At 43.0% G+C, this 19,854-nt stretch overlaps 1 protein-coding gene across 4 annotated transcripts in view; it reads left to right on the top strand.

Annotated features, from left to right (window-relative positions):
* ADAMTS17 (ADAM metallopeptidase with thrombospondin type 1 motif 17) overlaps positions 1 to 19,854 on the top strand; it is a 325,031-nt gene that overhangs the window by 56,556 nt on the left and 248,621 nt on the right. For all 4 annotated transcript variants that reach the window (XM_055326445.1, XM_055326443.1, XM_055326444.1 and 1 more), the window contains exons 4-5: positions 3,593 to 3,765; positions 18,665 to 18,748. In XM_055326445.1, the coding sequence (XP_055182420.1) occupies positions 3,593 to 3,765; positions 18,665 to 18,748 (257 nt within the window). The remainder of the gene's footprint in view (positions 1 to 3,592; positions 3,766 to 18,664; positions 18,749 to 19,854) is intronic.

The raw sequence follows: 19,854 nt of genomic DNA, 5'->3' as shown, positions 1-19,854 counted from the left end.
GCATGCATACCAGATTGCTTTGCAAAAATCTGAAAATTCTGGATTCCTGAAACCCATGTGGCCGCAGGAGTTTGAATCAAGGCTTCCCACCTCTTCCCTTGAGTGCAGGGACAGGACATAGCACTAGGGCACGTCTCTGCATCACCAACCAGCCTAGTGTGGTTCTGGTGTGACAGCCCCAATGAGCAGCACTCAGTGCAAGGAGTGCAGACAGCAGGACAGCAGGCCCTGGGCAGCTGGGAGGGATAATTATGCCATAGCTGCTAAAGAGCCCTGCCAACCTAGAGACCCTCCAAGCAGAAGGACCACTGCCAGACAGGGCTACTCAGAAGAGCTGTGCCCTGTCTTCCTGTGTGGGTTCTGCAGCACACAGCATCAGTTTCATCATGCTCAGCACAGAACCCTTTCCTGAGCTTTCTAGGGTCCTCCTACTGTTGTGCCTGAAGTTCGGATGGCAGCGAGGAGCCCATTGGCCATGTGTAGGCAGAGCAGGTGGGGGGAATCAGAGCCGAGCCAGGCAAGCCTTGGGTTCTGGGGCTGAAATCACCCAGCACTGCCTAGCACTTGACTTCAGCTTGTGATTGGGAAACAGGGATTCCACGTACCCACTCACTCATCCATCCATGCATGCATTTGTTCAGTGAATATTACTCCATTCCAAGTGTTGTGCCAGGGGCTGGGAACCATGAAGGAAACACATGGGATAGTCGTAGTGAAAATCCTTTAAAGTCGAGAGAGACAGAAGGAGGGAGGGATGGATAAATAAATAAATACATACATACATACAACCAGAGCTTCTGACCATTGTGTTTTACTGATATTTAGTATTCAGGGCACATGTCAACTTGCAGCATTTCCCCCTTGACAACAATATTTATTAGTTCTCTGCTGTCCATTGGGGAGGGGGAGGCAGGTCTTTGTATTTGAAAGTACTGGGTACTTGAAAGACTGATGCCTGTGCAACCTTTTGTTAAAGATAGATTGGTTGATTGATTGATTTGAGAGCTTGATTGATTGATTGATTTAAGAGCGAGAGTGTGTGTGTGCTGGAGCAGGGGGGAGGGGCAGTGGGAGAGGGAGAAGCAGACTCCCCACTGAGCAGGGAGCCGAATGTGGGTCCCAAGACCCTGAGATCCTGACCTGAACTGAAGGCAGACCCTTAACTGACTGAGCCATCCGGCCACCCTCCCCCAATGCAGCATTTTGATATGTTGAATGTCCAGGTGCAGCTTGCCCCTTTGGGAGCAATGGGCTCCTTTTCTTAGAGACTGCTCAGCTCAAACAAGTTCAAAGTTCACCATCTTCCAGAGAGAGATGGCTAATGTGTCCTCTGGGCCTTGCCAAAACTACAGCTCTTTATACATGAGAACCTGAAAACAGGACACTGCAAAAACAAGTGCTGAGCATCTGCAGATGTGAACAGAAGTTGGAGCTGCAGCACCACGTGGCTCCTGGCTAGTTGCCTGGGAGAATGTGGGTGTGCTCATGACAGCAGAGCCCTTACTTGGGTAGCCCTTCACTTCCACTGTGTTGCAATGGGAGCAAGGTGATTTTTTGGTTTTTTTTTTTTTTTAAAGTTTTTATTTATTTATTTGACGGTACACAAACAGGAAGGTGAGGGAGAGGGAGAAGCAGACCCCCGGCTGAACAGGGAGCCCAATGTGGGGCTCGATCCCAGGACCCCGAGATCATGACCTGAGCTGAATCGACTGAGCCACCCAGGTGCAAGGTTTTTTTTTTTGTTTTGTTTGTTTGTTTGTTTTTTTTTTTTTTTTTTTTTTTTTTTTTTTTTTTTACAAATTCCGAGTTGGACAGGCCAGCCTGATCCAAGCAATAAGTATGTGGCAAGCAAGCACCCAGAGTCCAGAATTTGGAAATCACTGTGTTCCTCCTTCCTTGTGGTCAGAGATGAAGTGGTTGCTGAAAGTGGGTATAGGTTTATAAAGAGACCTCAACAAGTGGCATCTTTCTTTCTGCCCACGTGTAAGGCCTTGCCTTCTGTCTTCAGAAGGACTCTTACCTCATTCCACTGCTGAGGCCTAGAAGTCTTTGTGGGAGGTGGATCTGGCTCTGGGCAAGGAGAGAACCATCCTGCGGGGCCAAGACATTCATGTGTTTCATTTTGCATTTCGGTGGCTAATTAGATGACATAATGTTGCTCCCCCATGCCTTCTGTATTGTGGAGAATTTAAAAGTGACATTTGTGTTTTTCTAAAACTCACCATTTTTTTAAAGTAAATTCTAGTTCATTGTCTACACTTGGGAAATACAGAGGAAAAAAAGGAAAATGAAGATCACGTATCCCCTACCACTCATGTTTAGTTACATTCTACCTAGGTTGGTTGGTTATCTTCTGTTTGATTGTTTGTTTGTTTATGTTCTTTCAGAGCCTGAAGGTACTTGTGTGCTAAATCTTTGCAATATCACAGCTTAACTGTATATACAGATTTAGTCCTGCTTCTGTCTACATCGCTAAATAATCTTCACAAACGTGCCTTTCATGGCTACAAACTTGTTTTGCCATGGCTGGCTTTCTCTGTGGTTGGATACTTAGATTGCTTTTTGTTTTTCGTAATTGTAAATTATATTGTACAGAGTATTCTCGTTCGTCCATTATGACCCATACCTCAGGCTTTTTGGCTCTGGAGTGATCAGGTCACACTATGAAGCCAGTATGTGCTACGTAGGCTGCATTCCCTACATGGAAATTGTAGCAGAGGTGACTTTTGTCCTCTCCATAGGGGCTAGTGCTCAAAATGGAAATAATAGTTGCCAAATTTAGGAAGTGCCTTTCTGTTTACATACATTTGGGTCCTGAAAATGGGTGCCATTTGCATCAGCCTTTAATGTTGGTCAGAGGGGTTTCTACTAACAAAGTCTAGGTCACCCTCACACAGCAGCTTGGAGCACCCAGACACTCTGATTTGGGCTCTAATTGATCACGAGGCCTGCTGATCCACGTAAGATCTGATAGAGAAATCGGTTTATCTAAAGAGTCAGCAGAGGATTACTGATGACCCTTCCCTGTGTTAACCAAAGGGCACACTTGCATCTTGGCTGGGATGTGTGTCATGTGATCTTCTTTTCTGATTATGTTTTGTTTTTCTTTGAAATGATGCTTTGTGATTATTTATGTTTATGGCTCCTTATTCATGACTGTCAGCACAGTGGCCAGAGTGCCACCACCTCCCTGGGTCCCAGCTATCAGCAGTGGGTAAAGCCCTTTCAGAAAGTTTGGCTGGTTCTCTGCCATTTACCTGAGGTGCTTTCTGATCTCTCCCCACTGGGCCTAGGCTTCCTTTTCCTCCACTGACTTTGCACTGCTGTCTGCTTTCCTCTAATGCGACAGGTTTTCTCTTCCCTGATGTTCAGTCCCATTTGCCTCCTGGGGCTTCGATGTGCCTCAGCTCCACCTGTAGGAAGTGAGCTCAGGACACCTCCCCCCACCCCGAACCCATGATCGTGGAGGTCCGGCTTCTGGCCACTGGAGGCTGGCTATTCTCAGTGAGAGTCTCAGTAGAAGGCTGCTTCACTGTAGGGTCTTGGAAATCAAAATGCCAAGGACTGCATGAACATCTCTGTTGTTTTCTAGAAAAGAAGAAGCCAAGGAAGGGCAGGCAGTCCCAGGACTGGCGGGAGCGGAGGAACGCCATCCAGCTCACCAACGAGCATACAGTGGAGACCTTGGTGGTGGCTGATGCCGACATGGTGCAGTACCACGGGGCAGAGGCTGCCCAGAGGTTCATCCTCACTGTCATGAACATGGTGAGTCTTGAGTTGGGGTCCTGACCTAGGCAGGCTCTGCTTCCTCCTTGATGAGTGCTCTGTTCTTGTCTTTTGCCCAGCTGAGGAAGAAGCTGGGTTGGGGAATGGAGACACCCACAGCCCCGTGACCCCTGAGCAGAGGGCGTCAGGGGATGCATCCCATGGGAGAGGGCCCACCCACCCACTCTGCCCTAGTGTGTAGTTTCAGTGCCTGGGTCTGCTTGGTGGTTGTACCCGCCCTGCCATTCCTTACCAGAGGTTTGCCGAGATCTTTCCTAAATGCCAGACCTCCTCCAGGGGGGATTCGAAGTTGGGCGAGTCAGTCCCTGTTCTAAGGAGTCAATGGTCTTGTAGAAGGAATCAGGATCCAACTTGAATGTGAATCAGCACTTTCTGTGTGCCATGAGGGCTGGACGAGAGTCGGGGGAGAGGTTGTCTGGTTGAGAGCACAGGGAAAGAGCCATAAAGCCTGTGTCTACCTCTCTGGTGAATGGGAATAGTGGGAAGCTTTCACATGATGGGTGCAGGGGGAGGGCCTGCATTCCTCAGTTTAGACACAGAAAGACTTCTGCATGCATCTCAACCCCACACATCCATCCACTCCCCTAACAAGCATTTTTGAAGCCCACTGGCATTGTGTTAAGGTGTTGGGGATCCAGGTGCAAAACAGACCTGGTCTGTTCCTCAGAAGGCAGTGTTATCAGCAGACAGATAAAACCCCGTAGAAATATCTGCAGTGACCTCTGGGGTCCAGGTGGAGGGCTGCTGAGTGATCTTGCAGCATAGAGTCTTCAAGGAAGAGCTGACCTTTGAGCTGAAAAGAGTAAGAGTTTAAGAGTTTGCAAGATCAGGAGAGGGGTGGCAGGTCCCGCAGGGGTTGTGGTAGGAGTTACTTTTGTGGGAGGGCAGGTGGTGTGACATGGCTGCAGGAAGGAGTGGGTGAGCTCTAGGGGTTTGGGTGGACACTGGAGTGGGGCATTTGGAGAGGGTGTCCTGAGGAGTGGTGCTGCTGAAGTAGGGAGGAGGAGCAGTCCCACAGTTGTGCTTGGTGGGGACTGGAAATGGAGAGTGTGTGGGAGAGAGGATCTGAACCACAGGGCAGGAGTGAGAGCAGAGGAGGTGCTAGCCCTGGTTTCTGAGAAATATGTGTTCATCTGCACAAACCCAAGTTCTCCTGGTGGCTGGTTAATGATGGGTTGCTGTGCTTTGGTCTGCCCAGAGGAAGCCTGGGAGGAGGGCTAGTGGGGCTGACTCCACAGCAGACTCTTTCATCTGTAGTTAATTTCATCTCATTTATTTTTTTTAATTGTCCGGGGCACAAATGCCAGGAATAAACACTTATTATGGCAGCTAAAGTAGTAATGAGGCCAGACTTCCACTTTGATATTTTCTTTCATAATTTGATCGTCAGGATGGGGGCAGGGAGGGGGTGGTGCTATTGCCCCCAACCCCCCCCACAGTGGTATGATGAAGGACAGGGACTGAGTGGTCCCTATACCTGGCTTTAATCCAACACTCTTCACTCCCCTTCCACTGCTCGCACGAAGAGGTTGGAGGCTCCAGACCCCATGGCTGAGGGCAGATCTGGGGCCAACCACATTAATTTGGGATTTAGATATTTCTTGATGAAGCCTGCCTAGTAAGGGCGGGGTCATTGTGGTGAAGGGCATTTGGCATGTGTACACTAATACTGAACCCTTTAGCCTCCTCCTGTGGGGTTTCTTGGCCAGTCTGATGAGGCCAGAGAACAAAGGAAAGCAGAGTTTCCTTGACCCACTTGTACAGACTCTCAGCACTGGGAACTAGTTTCTATTGCTCTAGTGGTGGGCCACCATTCAGCAAGTTTAAAGACAGGTTATGTTCAGACATTACACTTTGTTATGAACAAGACCACCCTCTGCCACTACCGTCCTTCAATCTCTTAAACCCTAGTTTTGAAAATCCAAAGAATTCTGTTCTTCCTGTGGCTCTTCTGGCGAAGGGATTACTGTTAGGAAGCAAGATCTTCTTTAAACCAGGAGGATGGGAAAGGATTGTGGGTGGGATGAGGAGCCCTGTCATTAGACAGGTCTCCAGGTGCAGTGAGCAGGAAGGTGAGGCCAAGCAGCCCGCCTCTCTCCTGTCAGAGTGTTTACTGTGATCCTGCTGGATTGAAATGGCTGTGTTTCCCTAGTTTTTGTGGATTTGGAAGGGAATCTGCTAGAGTGGTTGCCACCTTCCTTGCACCATGTTTCTCTCCAAGCTGTGGGAAGTAGCTTTGGATGGTGACATCCAAGCTCCCACACCCTTCCCACTTTCCCGCTTGGGTCTGAGTAGAGACCTGTTCACCCACGCTTGTGGCTCAGACCCTTGAGGCTAAATCTAGACAGGCTCCTATCCCCCAAGGCAGGCCTGGACACTTGTTAGGGCCTTGGTAACACATTGAAAGCTGGGTGAATTTGGTGTTATGTGTTTGCTTACAATTTTCATAAGCATCTTATGGTTGTGATGTATGAATTAGGTCAGTGTCGTGGCACTTGGGTGGCTCAGTGGTTGAGCATCTGCCTTCAACTCAGGTCATGATTCCGGGGTCCTGGGATCAAGTCTCATATTGGGCTCCCCACAGGGAGCCTGGTTCTCCCTCTGCCTATGTCTCTGCCTCTCTCTCTGTCTCTCCTGATGGTACGTGCCTGAGAGGAATGGAAGGAGAGGATGTCTGTGATGGCAAGCTGGGTTGTTTCTCCTTCTCCTCATACCTGGTGTATTTCATTATATTTCTGTCCTACAGAGGAGATGGAGGCTTGCGGGCAGTGCTGTGGTCAGGGAGCACAGCCAATGAGCAAGTACACAGCAGGGCAAGCACTCAAAGTCAGGGCCAAGGGAGCCCTGTCTCACCTTTCAGGGTCACAAACATGTCTGGGGCCTATTGTTGGTCTGCATCTCCACCCTGGACTGCCCATCATTGTCTCTGGGCTTGGCAACAACTCTGTTCAGACAAAAGAGGGTGACTGCAGGAGCTGCCTTGCTGGGCTCCTCACATTCATTTTCTTCCCTCTTGATTCCTTGCCACAGAAGGACCAGCAAGAGCTTCATCTGCAGAATTAGGGCCTTGTTACTAAGCAGCACTATGCCCTCCTGTGGCTTTCCATATGGGTGATGGGGCATACCCCCCTGTGTTGCACAGCCCTCCCAGGCTCTGTAACTGGGACCACCTGCTTGCCCTGGACTTTATTCCCTTCTCCACCTCAACAGTAAACTCCTGGCATGTTGGCCTCTGTTTCTCAGGGGCCCAAGCTCTTCTGTGACTTACAGCCTTTCTTTGTCAGTAATCCTCCTTATCAAACTAGCTTCTCTATCTTTGCGGGCTCTGGGCAAATGTCCCCTTGGAGGGGCTTTCCTTGCTGACCGTCTGAAAAGGCCAACCTGTTTTCTTTATCCTTGCAGTCTGCTTTGTACTTGGTCCTTATCTCAAGTTACAATTCCATATTTATTTGCTTTTGAAGAACCACCTTGATATGAAGAATTTTCTTATGCTATTGAATTTAAGCTGGTATAAATTCAAATTAGAGGGGCCTGGGTGGCTCAGTGGTTGAGCATCTGCCTTTGGGTCAGGGAATGATCTCAGGGTCCTGGGATTGAGTTCTGCACTGGGCTCCCCACAGGGAGCCTGCTTCTCCCTCTAAGTCTCTGCCTCTCTCTCAGTGCCTCTCAATAAATGAATAAAATCTTTAAAATAAATAAATTCACATTAGCATATTTACAACTTTAGGATGTTAGGTCTAATACCCACAGTAACCACAAAGAAAATAGCTACAGAACATATACAAAAGAAAATGAGAAAGGAGGGCCACTTGGGTGGCTCAGTCAGTTAAGTGTCTGACTTGATTTTGGCTCAGATCATGATCTCAAGGTTCATGAGATTAAGCCCTGTATTGAGTTATGAGCTGGGTGTGGAGTCTGCTTGAGATTCTCTTTCTCCTTCTCTTTCTGCCCCCCCCCATCTCTCAAAAAAAAAAAAAAAAAAGAAAGAAAGAAAATGAGAAAGGAATTAAAAAGCTTCACTATAAAAAAAAATCACAAAAAAGTAGCAGGAAACGAGGGGCAAAACAGGCTATAAAGTATATAAAAAACAAATAGTAAAATACAGAAGTCAGTCCCTCCTTATCAGTAATTACCTTCAATGTAAATGGATTGAATTCTTTAAAAGATCAGGATGGATTAAAATATGTATCCAACTATATACTGTCTGCAAGAGACTCATAGTTCCAAAGACACAAATAAGTTGAAAACAAAAGGATAGAAAAAGATATCCCATGCCAATAGTAGCCCTAAGAAAGCAGAACTGGCTATACTAATATTGCACAAAATAGACTTTAATCAAAAAAAGAGATAAGGATACTATATATTAACAAAGGTTTCAATACAGCAAGAAAATACAACAGTTGTAAGTCTTTTTGTGTCTAATTACAGACCATCAAAATATGTGAAGCAGAAATTGCTGGATTTAAAGGGAGAAATATATAGTTAGATAATAAGAGATTTCAACCCCTCCACTGCCAATAGTGGATAGGACACCTAGGCAGAAAATAAGTGAGGAAATAGAGGACTTGGAAAAACATGATAAACCAACTTGATCTAACAGACATACAGAACACTCTACAACAGCAATAGGATAGTCCTTATTTTCAGGCGCACATGGGACATTCTCCAGGATACAGCACATTTTAGGCTGCAGATTAAGTCTCAACAGATTTAAAAGATATCATACAGGGCGACCTGGGTGGCTTGGCGGTTTGGCGCCGCCTGGGGCCTGGTCCTGGGGACCCAGGATTGGGTCCCGCGTCGGGCTCCCTGCATGGAGCCTGCTTCTCCCTCTGCCTGTATCTCTGCCTCTCTGTGTGTGTGTGTCTCTGTCTCTGTCTCTCATGAATAAATAGATAAAAATCTTAAAAAAAAAAAAAAGGATATCATGCAAAGTATCTTCCCCTGACCACAATGGGATTAAGTTAGAAATGAGCAACTGAAGGAAAACTAGAAAATCCACAAACATGTGGAAATTAAAGAATATACTCTAAACCCATGGGTCAAGGTAGAAGTAACAGGGAAAATGAGAAAATACATACAGATGCATAATAATGAAAACACAACATATCAAAGCTTATGGAACTCTGCAAAAGTAATACTCAGTGGGAAATACATAGCTGTAAATACTCACATTAAAAATAATAAAAGAAGAAAGATTTCAAATCAGAGTCTGCTTCTCCTCTCTCTGCTGCTTCCCCTGCCTGTTTGTGCTCTTTTTCTGTCAAATAAATAAATAAGTAAAATCTTTAAAAAAAACAGAGAAAATCAAGAAAGCCAAGAGCCAATTCTTCAAAAGAATTAACACAATCATCAAACCTGTAGTGAGAGGGACTAACAAGAAGACTCATTACTGAAGTCAGAAACAAAAGTGGGCACATGACTACCAATTCTACAAAGGTAAAAGGGATTATAAGAGAGGACTATAAACCATTGTATAAGAGCAGATTGGATAAACTTAATGACCTGGATGGATTCCTAGAATCGCAAAACTTAGTAAGATATTATCATGAAGAAATAAAAAATTGGGAAGACTTAGAACTAGTAAGGAGATTGAATCTGTAGATTCAAAAATCTGGCCAAAAAAAACCCTGCACCTGACAGCTTCACTGGTGAGTTATACCAAACATTTAAAGAAGAACAAAGGAATCAGTCCTCCTCAAACTCACCCAAAAAACTGAAGAGGAGAAAACATGTCCTAACTCTAAGAGGCTGGTATTGCCCTTACAAAGGCTGATGAAGGGATCCCTGGGTGGCACAGTGGTTTGGCGCCTGTCTTTGGCCCGGGGCACGATCCTGGAGACCCGGGATCGAATCCCATGTCAGGCTCCCGGTGCATGGAGCCTGCTTCTCCCTCTGCCTGTGTCTCTGCCTCTCTCTCTCTCTGTGACTGTCATAAAAAAAAAAAAAAAATTTACAAAGTCTGATGAAGACACTACAGGAAAATAAAACTATAGTTCTTTATGAATAAAAAAAAATTTACCTTGTGATTATTGATGTAAAAAAACCTATGCATAATATTAGCAAACCAAATTCAACAGCATATTAAAAGGATTATATACCACGATAAAGTGGGAGGTATGCCCAGAATGCAGGGATGGTTCAACATACAAAAATCATTCAATGTAATAAACCATATTAACATAACAAAGGGAAGAAACACATCATTTCAATTGATTTAGAAAAATAATTTGGTAAGATTCAGTACCTTTCCATATGATAAATATCCAAAAAACTAGGAATAGAAAGTAACACCTCAACATCATAAAAGACATATGAAAAATCCATAGTGAACATCATACTTAAGGGTGAAAACCTGTAAGTTTTTCTTCTAAGATGAAGAACAAAGCAAGGTGCTTGCTTTTACCACTTCTATTGAACATAATACTGATAGTCTAGCCAAAGCAATTAGATAAAAGAAAAAGCATCCAAATAGGAAAGGAAAAAGTAAAATTATCTCTGGTCACAGATGATGTGATCTTATATGTGGAAAATCCTAAAACTTCCTCCCCTCAAATTTTAGAATGGGATAATTCAGCAGAGTAGCAGTATATAAAGCCACCACACAGAGATCAGTTGAGTTCTATACCTAACAAAGAACAACCCCAAAATGCAAGAAAACCATTTCACTGGCATTAGCATCAAAAACAAATACTTAATAGTTAACTTAATAAAAGAAATGAAAGACTTGTACACTAAAAACTATAAAATATTAGTGAAAGAAATTTAAGAAAATGGAGAGGAATGGAAAGACATCCGCATTCATGGGTTGGAAAACTTCTTAATTAAGATGTCACCACTACTACCCAGAGCAGTTTGCAGATTCAGTGCAGTCTCTAGCAAAGTCTCAACAATATTTGTCTTTGCAGAAATAAATTCATCCTAAAATGTTCATGGAATCTCGAGGGACCTTGAGTAGCCAAAATAACCTTGGGAAAGAACTGAGTTGGAGGACTCTACACTTCTTGATTTCAAAATTTACTACAAAGCTATAGTAATCAAAACACTTTGGTGCTGGGATACAAGCAAATATAGAGAGAGCTTAGAAATAAACCCTGACATATATGGTCAAATGATTTTCAACAGAGGTGCCAAGATCATTCGATGAAGAGAAGTGTTTGTCTTTTCAACAAATGGTGCTGGGAAAATTAGATATTCACATAAAAAAGAATGATGTTGGACCTCTACCTAATAGAATATACAACAATTATCTCGAAATGGATTAAAGACTTGAACATATAAGCGCTGAAACTATAAAATCCCTAGAGGAAAACACAGAGAAAAAACTTCGTGACATTGGATTTGGCAGTGACTTCTTGGCTATGATACCAAGGCATAGGCAACAAAAGAAGAAATAGGTAAATTGGACTTCATCAAATTTATTTATATTTTTTAAAGATTTATTTACTCATGAGAGATATATAGAGAGGGGCAAAGACATAGGCGGAGGGAGAAGCAAGCTCCCATGGGGATCCTGATGAGGGACTCGATCCCAGGATCCCGGAATCCTGACTTGAGCCAAAGGCAAATGCTCAAACACTGAGCCACCCAGGCATCCCTGGACTTCATCAAATTAAAAAACTTTTGTGCATCAAAGGACACTATCCGCAGAGTAAAAAGGCAACTCGTAGAATGAGAGAAAATACTTACAAATACATATTTTATAATATCTAGGATATAGAGAACTAAAACACAACAACAAAAGAAACCAAACTGATTTAAAAATTGGCAAAAGCACTTGAATAGGCATTTCGCCAAAGAAGATCTGGAAGTGGCCAATAAGTACTAGAAAAGATGCTCAATGTCACTGATGATCAGGGAAATATGGATCAAAACCATAATAGGACTTCATTACCATTAGGATATTTATTATTGATATTTATTTACCTATCTCTCATAGAGTTGACACATAATATGACATTAGTTTCAAGGGTACAACATGGTGATTCAATAACTGAGTTACGCTCACCAAAAGTGTAGCTACCATCTGTCACCATACTATCATGATACCAGAGACTGTGTTCCTTCTGCTGTACCTTTCATCACTATGGCTTGTTTGTTCCCCTAACTGGAAGCCTGTATCTCTTACTGCCTTTCAACCATTTTGGTTAGGATGCTATCATTTAAAAGTTCATATAATAGCAAGTTGAGTGGATGTAGAGAAATGGAACCCTTGTGCTGTGTTGATAGAACTGTAAAATGGTTCAGCTCTTATGGAAAACAGACTGGTAGTTTAAAATAAATAAATAAATTAATTATTAATTATTATTATTATATTATATATTCTATATATATATATATATATAGAATTACCATGTCATCTACCAGTTCTACTTCTGAGTATACACTCAAGGGAAGTTCAGGCTCTAAACATATTTGTACACCCATGTTCATAGCACAATTGTTCATAATAACCAACAGGAGGAAGCAATCCAAGTGTCCATGGATGGATAAATGGATAAGCAGAGTGTGGTTCATACATACTATGGAATATTAACCTTAAAAAGGATGGAAATTCAGACATATACTATAGCGTGGATGAACCTTGAAGATACTCTGCTAAGTGAAATAAGCTGGTCACAAAAGGACAAATGCTGTATGATTCCACTTATATGAAGTCCCTGGAGTAGTCGAATTCATAGAGACAAAGTAGAATGGGGACTGCCAGGCCTGGTGGGGGGGGGGATGGGGAGTTATTGTTTAATGGGTGCAGAGTTTCGGTTTTGCAAAACAAATGAATTCTGTCGATGGATAGTCGTGATCATTGTACAATAATGTGAATGCATTTAACGCTACTGAGCCTATACTTAAAAGTGTTTAAGATGGTAAATTTTATATTTTATGTATTTACTATAATTAAAAATAAGTCAAAAAGAGGCTCACCCAGTAATTCTATTCAGCTGTATTTCTATAGCACCTTCTAGGGTCTGGGGTGAGAATAGGGATGATGGCCGGTCCCATTCCCATGGAACTCATGCAGTGGGACCAACAGACAGTGTTCCCCACACAAATCAGTAAAATTTGTGTGCAAATTTTATCAACTGCTATACAAAGCTCCAGGCACTAGCAAGTGGACGAGGTGGTCAGGGACACCTCCACAAAAAGCAATGCTCCACCTAGAAGGGATGAGTCACTAAAGAGCTAGACAGTGGGAGTCAAGATGGCATTTGGGAGGCACAGAAAGAGGTGGTTTCTGCTGGGTGATGGGAAAGGGGCACAGTGAGAGGTGTGCCAGCTGGCCATCCTCACAGTCTCCTAGGCCAGGGCAGGGAGAGTGGACTTCAGTACCACCTGTGTGAGCAGATGCTACCGAAGAGGGGTAAGCAGAAGAAGGGCATGCCCTGATTTGTGTTAAGGAAAAAAAAAAAAAAACCCTCTGCTTGACACTAGGAGGGAAAAGCCACTGGCAAACTGGATCTTAAAGCTGGCAGTGGGCTACAGAGTGGTACTCTGGACTTGGCTTTGTCCATTTTACAAATGAGCTGTTGTGCCTTTTTACATATGTATCTGGGTTTTCCTGTGGTTGGGGGTAGCAGTGACACAGGAGCAGGCATATTTTAAAGAACCAATTGCAGATGGAAACAGGTGGCATTGACCCCAGAACCCCTGGGTTTGGGCAGCCAAATCGGAAAACAGGGCCACTTGACAGATCTTTGGTTGTTTGTAGCTTCCTTAACAACCATGGAGTGAAATGAAAATGTGAACTGTTCCAGGCAAGTTCTTTTTGAAGGAAAAATGACATCAATTTTATTCAATTACCATGCAAAACAGACAACACGCCTCGCTGTGGTGCCCAGAGAAACCATCAGAATGTTAGAGTACTCACTGGCTCCCACATGCCAGCAGCCATCCAGAAGAAGCCACCAGGGGGATTGTAAAATGCAGGTGGCCAGGCCCACCCCCAGGCTCCCTCAGTGGTTCTGGGGTGGGCTCCAGAATGTATTTCCGGCAAATGCTCAGGTGACTTTGGTGCTGCTGCTTCAGGAACCCCACTCGGGGGGCACTGTGCTAGAGAGTAATTTCCTGTAGGGGGCTCTGAAATGGGGACCAAATATAATTTGAATCCCTGTCTGTCCCAGGAGAGGCCCCGAATAGCACAGGTAGGTGGTGCTCTTGTGAAACCCTGCATGGGCACCCTGAACAGCTCCTCCCCCACATGTCACTTGCTTCTTCTCTGGCCCTGTCCAGTTGCCCAGCCAGGAGAGCTGCGTTGTGCTGCTGGCAGCAGGTCCACCCAGCTTGGCCCCCAGGCTGCCAAGGAAATGTGACAAATGCAGCTAGGGCTCTGAACACTTGCCAGGAGGCAGCCAGAGCTGGACGCCGGAGACAAAATTTCCAGACGATTGGCCGTGCTGTTCCTTGCCCAACCAGGTGTCTCCCTAAACATCATATGGCTGCCACCTCCAGGACTTCTCCTGAGCATGAATTTCCATGGGAAAAAAAGACGAGAAGACTTTGTTACATGTCTTTGGGGCCTGCTGCTTTGTGTTTGTGGCTGTCGTCAGATTTTCATCTGGCTCGTGTGGCTTGGCTCTGGGCTGCCAGGGAGATCCTTGTGCATCTGCCCTGCTCTGTGCTCTGCCCAGCTTTGTGGGAACGTGGTATGGCTCACGTCAGGTGACGAGGTGCTCTAGCCATGGTCAGGCTCCCAGATATGCTTTCCTGGAAGTGAGCACCCTAGGTACCTGTCACAGGGAAATGCCTGCCTTCAGGCTTGTAGAGAATGTTGCTAGAGCATGAAGCTTCTTTCCAAAAATTAATTCAAAGAATTCTAATTGCAGTAAGATACACATTAAATTTATCGTCTTAGCCATTTGTAAGTGTACAGTTCAATATAAGTATATTCACATTGTTGCGCAACCAGTCTCTTGCAGAACTCCCAGCCCCAGAAGCATGAAGCCTTGTCTCCCCTCCATCTCACATCCGTCTTGAGCACTTGCCCCAAGAGAAGTGACTGAGTCTTTGGGGTAGTGGTTGAATAGAATGCACAGAACTATCCTCAGCTGAGCGAGGAGGAAATGGAAGTTTTCTGACCAGGGAGATTGTTCCTATAGTTTTTCCTTCCTGAAATTTGCACCTTTTAACATGAGTTCTTGATGCTGCTTTTATGTGGCATGTCACAATAACCACTGAAGAGTGCTTTACTGTGTTATTCCATGAAACCTTTAAACAATATCCTTTAACATCCCTGGCTGATGTTGATGTTCTAGGCTATAACTAAATTGTACCTTGAAATCCTGTATGACTTGACGTTTCTCCCTCAGAACTGCGGCAGATTTTCGTTCTTCCTATTTTTCATGTTTTGAATTGAGGTTTTCCAGTTTGGGCCCAATCCTACTGCTGAATATTTTTGGAAAAATTTGAGTTGCAGCCATTGGGTGGTTCTCAAAATATCAAAACAAGGAAAAAGTTATGTGTTTTCCCCTTCTTCACCCAGGTTTGAGGATAGGTAATTAAGACATGACTTCAGAATTGGCTTACAGATAGTCCAGTGTAAAAAAAAAAAAAAAAAGAAGAGAAAAAAGAAAAAGAAAAAAAATGACTACTATTTTGTTTGTGGGGGGAAAAATTGGAGGAGGTATGGAGTAAGAACAGAACAACTAAATGTGTTCTGTTTTTCCTTGTGGGAAAGAATATTAAGTTACACAAAGATTTTCTTTTGCTTTAATAATGGTTTTCAAAGAGTAAGATCCAAGCAATGACACAGCTAATTCCTTTGTCACACAGATGCTGAAACATTGTGCATGCCTGGCTTCTGACGTTTGTATGCCAGACTCTGTGTCCAGCTTCACATGGCCTGAGTTAACTGTGGCTACACTGTCTGCTTTGGTTGTTGCTTTATGTTGTTGCTGATGGACTGAGGAACACAGTGCCAACTGGAGAAAATCTTAATGCCCCTGCTGGAAATTCTCCCTTGTAGATTGTGTCTGTCAGGAAAAAAAAAAAAAAGTAGACAATTCAAAACGAAGTGAAAGAAGTCAGAGGAAAATAAATACTGTATAATCTCATTTTTATGTGGAGTCTAAAAAGGCTGAACCCATAGATACAGAGAAGAGTTTGCTTATGGAGTGGGTAATGGATGAAGGGGGTCAAAGGCTATAAACTTCCAGTTTTAAGTCTTGGGCATGTTATGTATAGTGCGGTGACTATAGTTAATAATACTATGTCATATGTTTGAAAGTTCCTCACAAGAGAACAATTGTAACTATGCCAGGGGATGAGTGTTAACTGATTGTGGTGATCATCTCACAGTATATACATATGTCAAATCATGTTGTACACCTAAAAATAACACAATGTTATATATCAATAGTATCTCAATAAAACTATAAAAAATAAACAACCAGGACACAGTGAAGCTGAAATATTTCCTGATGTGTTCAAAAGACTCTTATCCGTGTTCTCTCTATATCTTCCACTACCACCTACATGATCTATCCCATTATACCCTGCTTTGTCCATATTATAGGAAAGGGATCCAGGGATCCTCACATTCAGTAGGCTCTTCCCATCCATGTCAACTTTGATTCTTCTGCCTTGTTTGAGATTTCCTATCTCTCTTCCCCTTGAAATGCTTTCCTTTGATGTTTTTGATATTGAAATCTTTATAATTGAGTTCTACCAATGAGAGGTAGACAAATCCTCTTTTGTTACTATAACTCTGTCTCCATGATGCGCTTCCCTAAACTCATTAGAATAAGTTTAGGGAATGGTCTTTTTTTTGGGTGGAGGTGGTGGTCTTACTGCTGGAGAAGCCTGGATATGAATTGGGGTCATAGTTGACTGGCTGTGGGTCTTGAGCAGGTGGCTTTCTCTTGATGAGCAGAAGGTAATGGACACACTGACCTTGACTGGTTATGATGAGGGATAGAGGTGACACAGGCTGGTACATGGCAGATGGCCGCAGGCATTGAGCTCCCCCTTGCCCTACTTAAAGTCCCCTTCAACCTCCTGCACAAAAACCCAGAATGGGAGTTTTGAGTTTTCTGTCAGGATTATCTAATATCCATTGCTTCTTTTGGAAACTGATGTCCTATGCCTTTTTATTTTTAAACAACTGATTTCCATCTTAGCTTTGTGTATATATGCACACTTGTGTGTATGATTCCAGAATTGTCGATCATATGCATATTTCTTTTGGGAATTCATATTTATGGGAGCTTTTTGGACTTAGAAGACCTTTTTTTTTTTAAGATTTATTTATTTCAGAAAGAGAGCATGGGGGGAAGGGCAAATGGAGAGGGAAAAAGAATCCTCAGGGAGACTCCTCCCTGAGCATGGAGCCTGATGCAGGGTTCGATCTCACCACTCTGAGATCATGACCTGAGTTGAAATCAAGAGTCGGAAGCTCAACTGACTGAGCCCCTCAGAAAGCCTTTTAAATAAAATCTGGATCATATTTCTCATATATATATATATTTTTTAATTCCAGTGAGACTTTATGAACACTGAAAATTAAATTTCATATAAGTATTCTTTCTTTAGGTTTTTTTTGTACTGGAACAATGCAAGCTGTTTTTTAAAGTAATTTTCAAATGAATATAATTTTAATGAATATAATTTATATTTTATGATTTATTTATAAACATTTATATTTTATTCATTTGTATTTTATATTTTAGATTCATAGAAAATTGGAACAAATAGTATCAAGAGTTCCCATATACAATTTCTCCTCTTAGTAATATCTTACAATACCATGGTATAACTAATGGACTAATATTGATGTATTATTATTATTTTTTATTGAAGCATAATTAATATACAATGTTATATTTCAGGTGTACAGCATATTGATTCAATAATGCTATACATTATTCAGTGCTCCCCATAAGGATAGTCACCATCTGTCACCAAATGATGTTATTATGATCTTATTGACTATATTTCCTATACTGTACTTTTTGTCTTTATGATTTATTTTATAACTGTAGGTTTATACCTCTTCATCCCCTTTGTCACTCATTTCCCCACGCCTCTCCCCCCTAGTAATCATCAGTTTGTTCTCTGAATTTAAGAGTCTATTTTTGTTTGTTTGCTTATTTTGTTTTTTTAGATTCCACATATAAATGAAATCAGGTGGTATTTGTCTTTGACTTTTTTCACTTAGCCTAATACTTTCTAGGCTCATCCCTATTGTCACAAAGGGCAAGATCTCATTCTTTTTAATGGCTGAGTAATGTTCCATTTTGTGTGTGTGTGTGTGTGTGTGTGTGTGTATTTACATACAGTACATCTTTATCCATTTATCAGTTGACACTTGGATTACTTCCATATCTTCTTGGCTATTGAAATAATAAATAAACATAGGTACATTTATCTTTTCAAATTAGTGTTTTCATTTTCTTTGGGTAAATACCCAGTGGTGGAATTACTGGATCATATGGTATTCTATTCTTAATTTTTGAAGGACCCTCCATACTGTTTTCCACAGTGGCTGCACCAATTTACATTCCCACCAACATGAGGCTTCCTTTTCTTCCACACCCTTGCCAACATTTATTATTTCTGGTCTTTTTGATACCAGTCATCCTGATAGGTGTAAGCTCATATCTCATTGTGGTTTTCATATGCATTTCCCTGATGATTGAGTATCTTTCCTTGTGTCTGTTGGCCATCTGTAGGTCATCTTTGAAAAAATATCTGTTCAGGTCCTCTGCCTACTGGATAATTGTTTTGGCATTCTGACAGATGATTATTAACCAAAACCCATAGTTTACTCAGATGTCCTTAGTTTTTATCCAACATCTTCCTCTGTTCCAGGATCCCATCCAGGACACCAGTGTATCTTTCTTAATTTTTACATTTACATCATTATTTCTTTGTTTTCTCTTGACAGGTGTACAATATGTTTCAGCACCAGAGCCTTGGAAGTAAGGTGAACATTCAAGTTACCAAGCTCGTCCTGCTACGACAACGGCCTGTAAGTCCAAACAGGCACCCTCTAGGGCTTACAGATGATGTAGCTGGCCTTCAAGTCTCCTAGTTGCCATTGAGTGCTCAGGAGAAGTGCTGGTGGTTGTCAGTCTTGTCTGCTCTCCAGGGCTTTGCAGATGGCAACAGTGTGCCCTGGACCAGGCACTGGAGACATCCAGTGGGAGGAAGTGGGTACTGTTACTAGAAGCTTGGTGTGCACGTGATCATGTTGGAATCTCAAGGGAACCCTGAGCAGTGGGCCTGTGTGCACCCTTCTGTCACTCTAGCACATCTCACCTGTGAAAATCTAGATGTTGAGGTCTCAGGAAACCCAGGGCTGCTCTTCTGGAGCTATCTCCCAGCATCAGGCCAAATTTGGATTCATTGTAGCATTGTTTTCTGATTTTTGAGTTGAGTGCATTCTCATGTGATCATGTTGCCTACGGAGTTGGGCAATGAATTTGAAAATGAGGGACTGGTGCTTGGTTGGTTACAGCCCAAACAAAAAGAATATTTTTCTTAAATAGTCTTCATTTATTTTTTTTAATTTTATTTATTTATTCATGAGAGACACAGAGAAAGAGGCAGAGACATAGGTAGAGGGAAAAGCAGGCTCCCCCTGGGGAGCCTAATGTAGGACATGATCCCAGGACCCCAGGATCATGACCTGATCAACCACTGAGCCACCCAGATGCCCCCATAGTCTTCATTTAAACTTACAAATAAGGCCTGGCCTCTCCCTGGTTCTCTGCCCCGTTCTACCCACATTAGGGTTGTATTTGGGAGAAGCACATCACTGAATGATGTCCCAGTGAGCAGCTGCCTCTGCACTAATGTTCTAAATATAAACTCCAGCTTCCTTGGGTGTTTGCTTTTTTTATTTTTATTTTTTTTTAAATTTCTTTTTTTTTTAATTTTTATTTATTTATTTATGATAGTCACAGAGAGAAAGAGGCAGAGACACAGGCAGAGGGAGAAGCAGGCTCCATGCATCGGGAGCCTGATGTGGGATTCGATCCCGGGTCTCCAGGATCGCGCCCTGCGCCAAAGGCAGGCGCCAAACCGCTGCGCCACCCAGGGATCCCTGTTTGCTTTTTTTAACTACTCCTTCCC

The sequence above is a fragment of the Nyctereutes procyonoides genome, unplaced genomic scaffold, assembly GCF_905146905.1.
Source record: "Nyctereutes procyonoides isolate TBG_1078 unplaced genomic scaffold, NYPRO_anot_genome, whole genome shotgun sequence".
Lineage (NCBI taxonomy): Eukaryota > Metazoa > Chordata > Mammalia > Carnivora > Canidae > Nyctereutes > Nyctereutes procyonoides.
The sequence above is the reverse complement of the archived record's forward strand: the minus strand, read 5'-3'. Positions and strand labels throughout refer to the sequence as shown.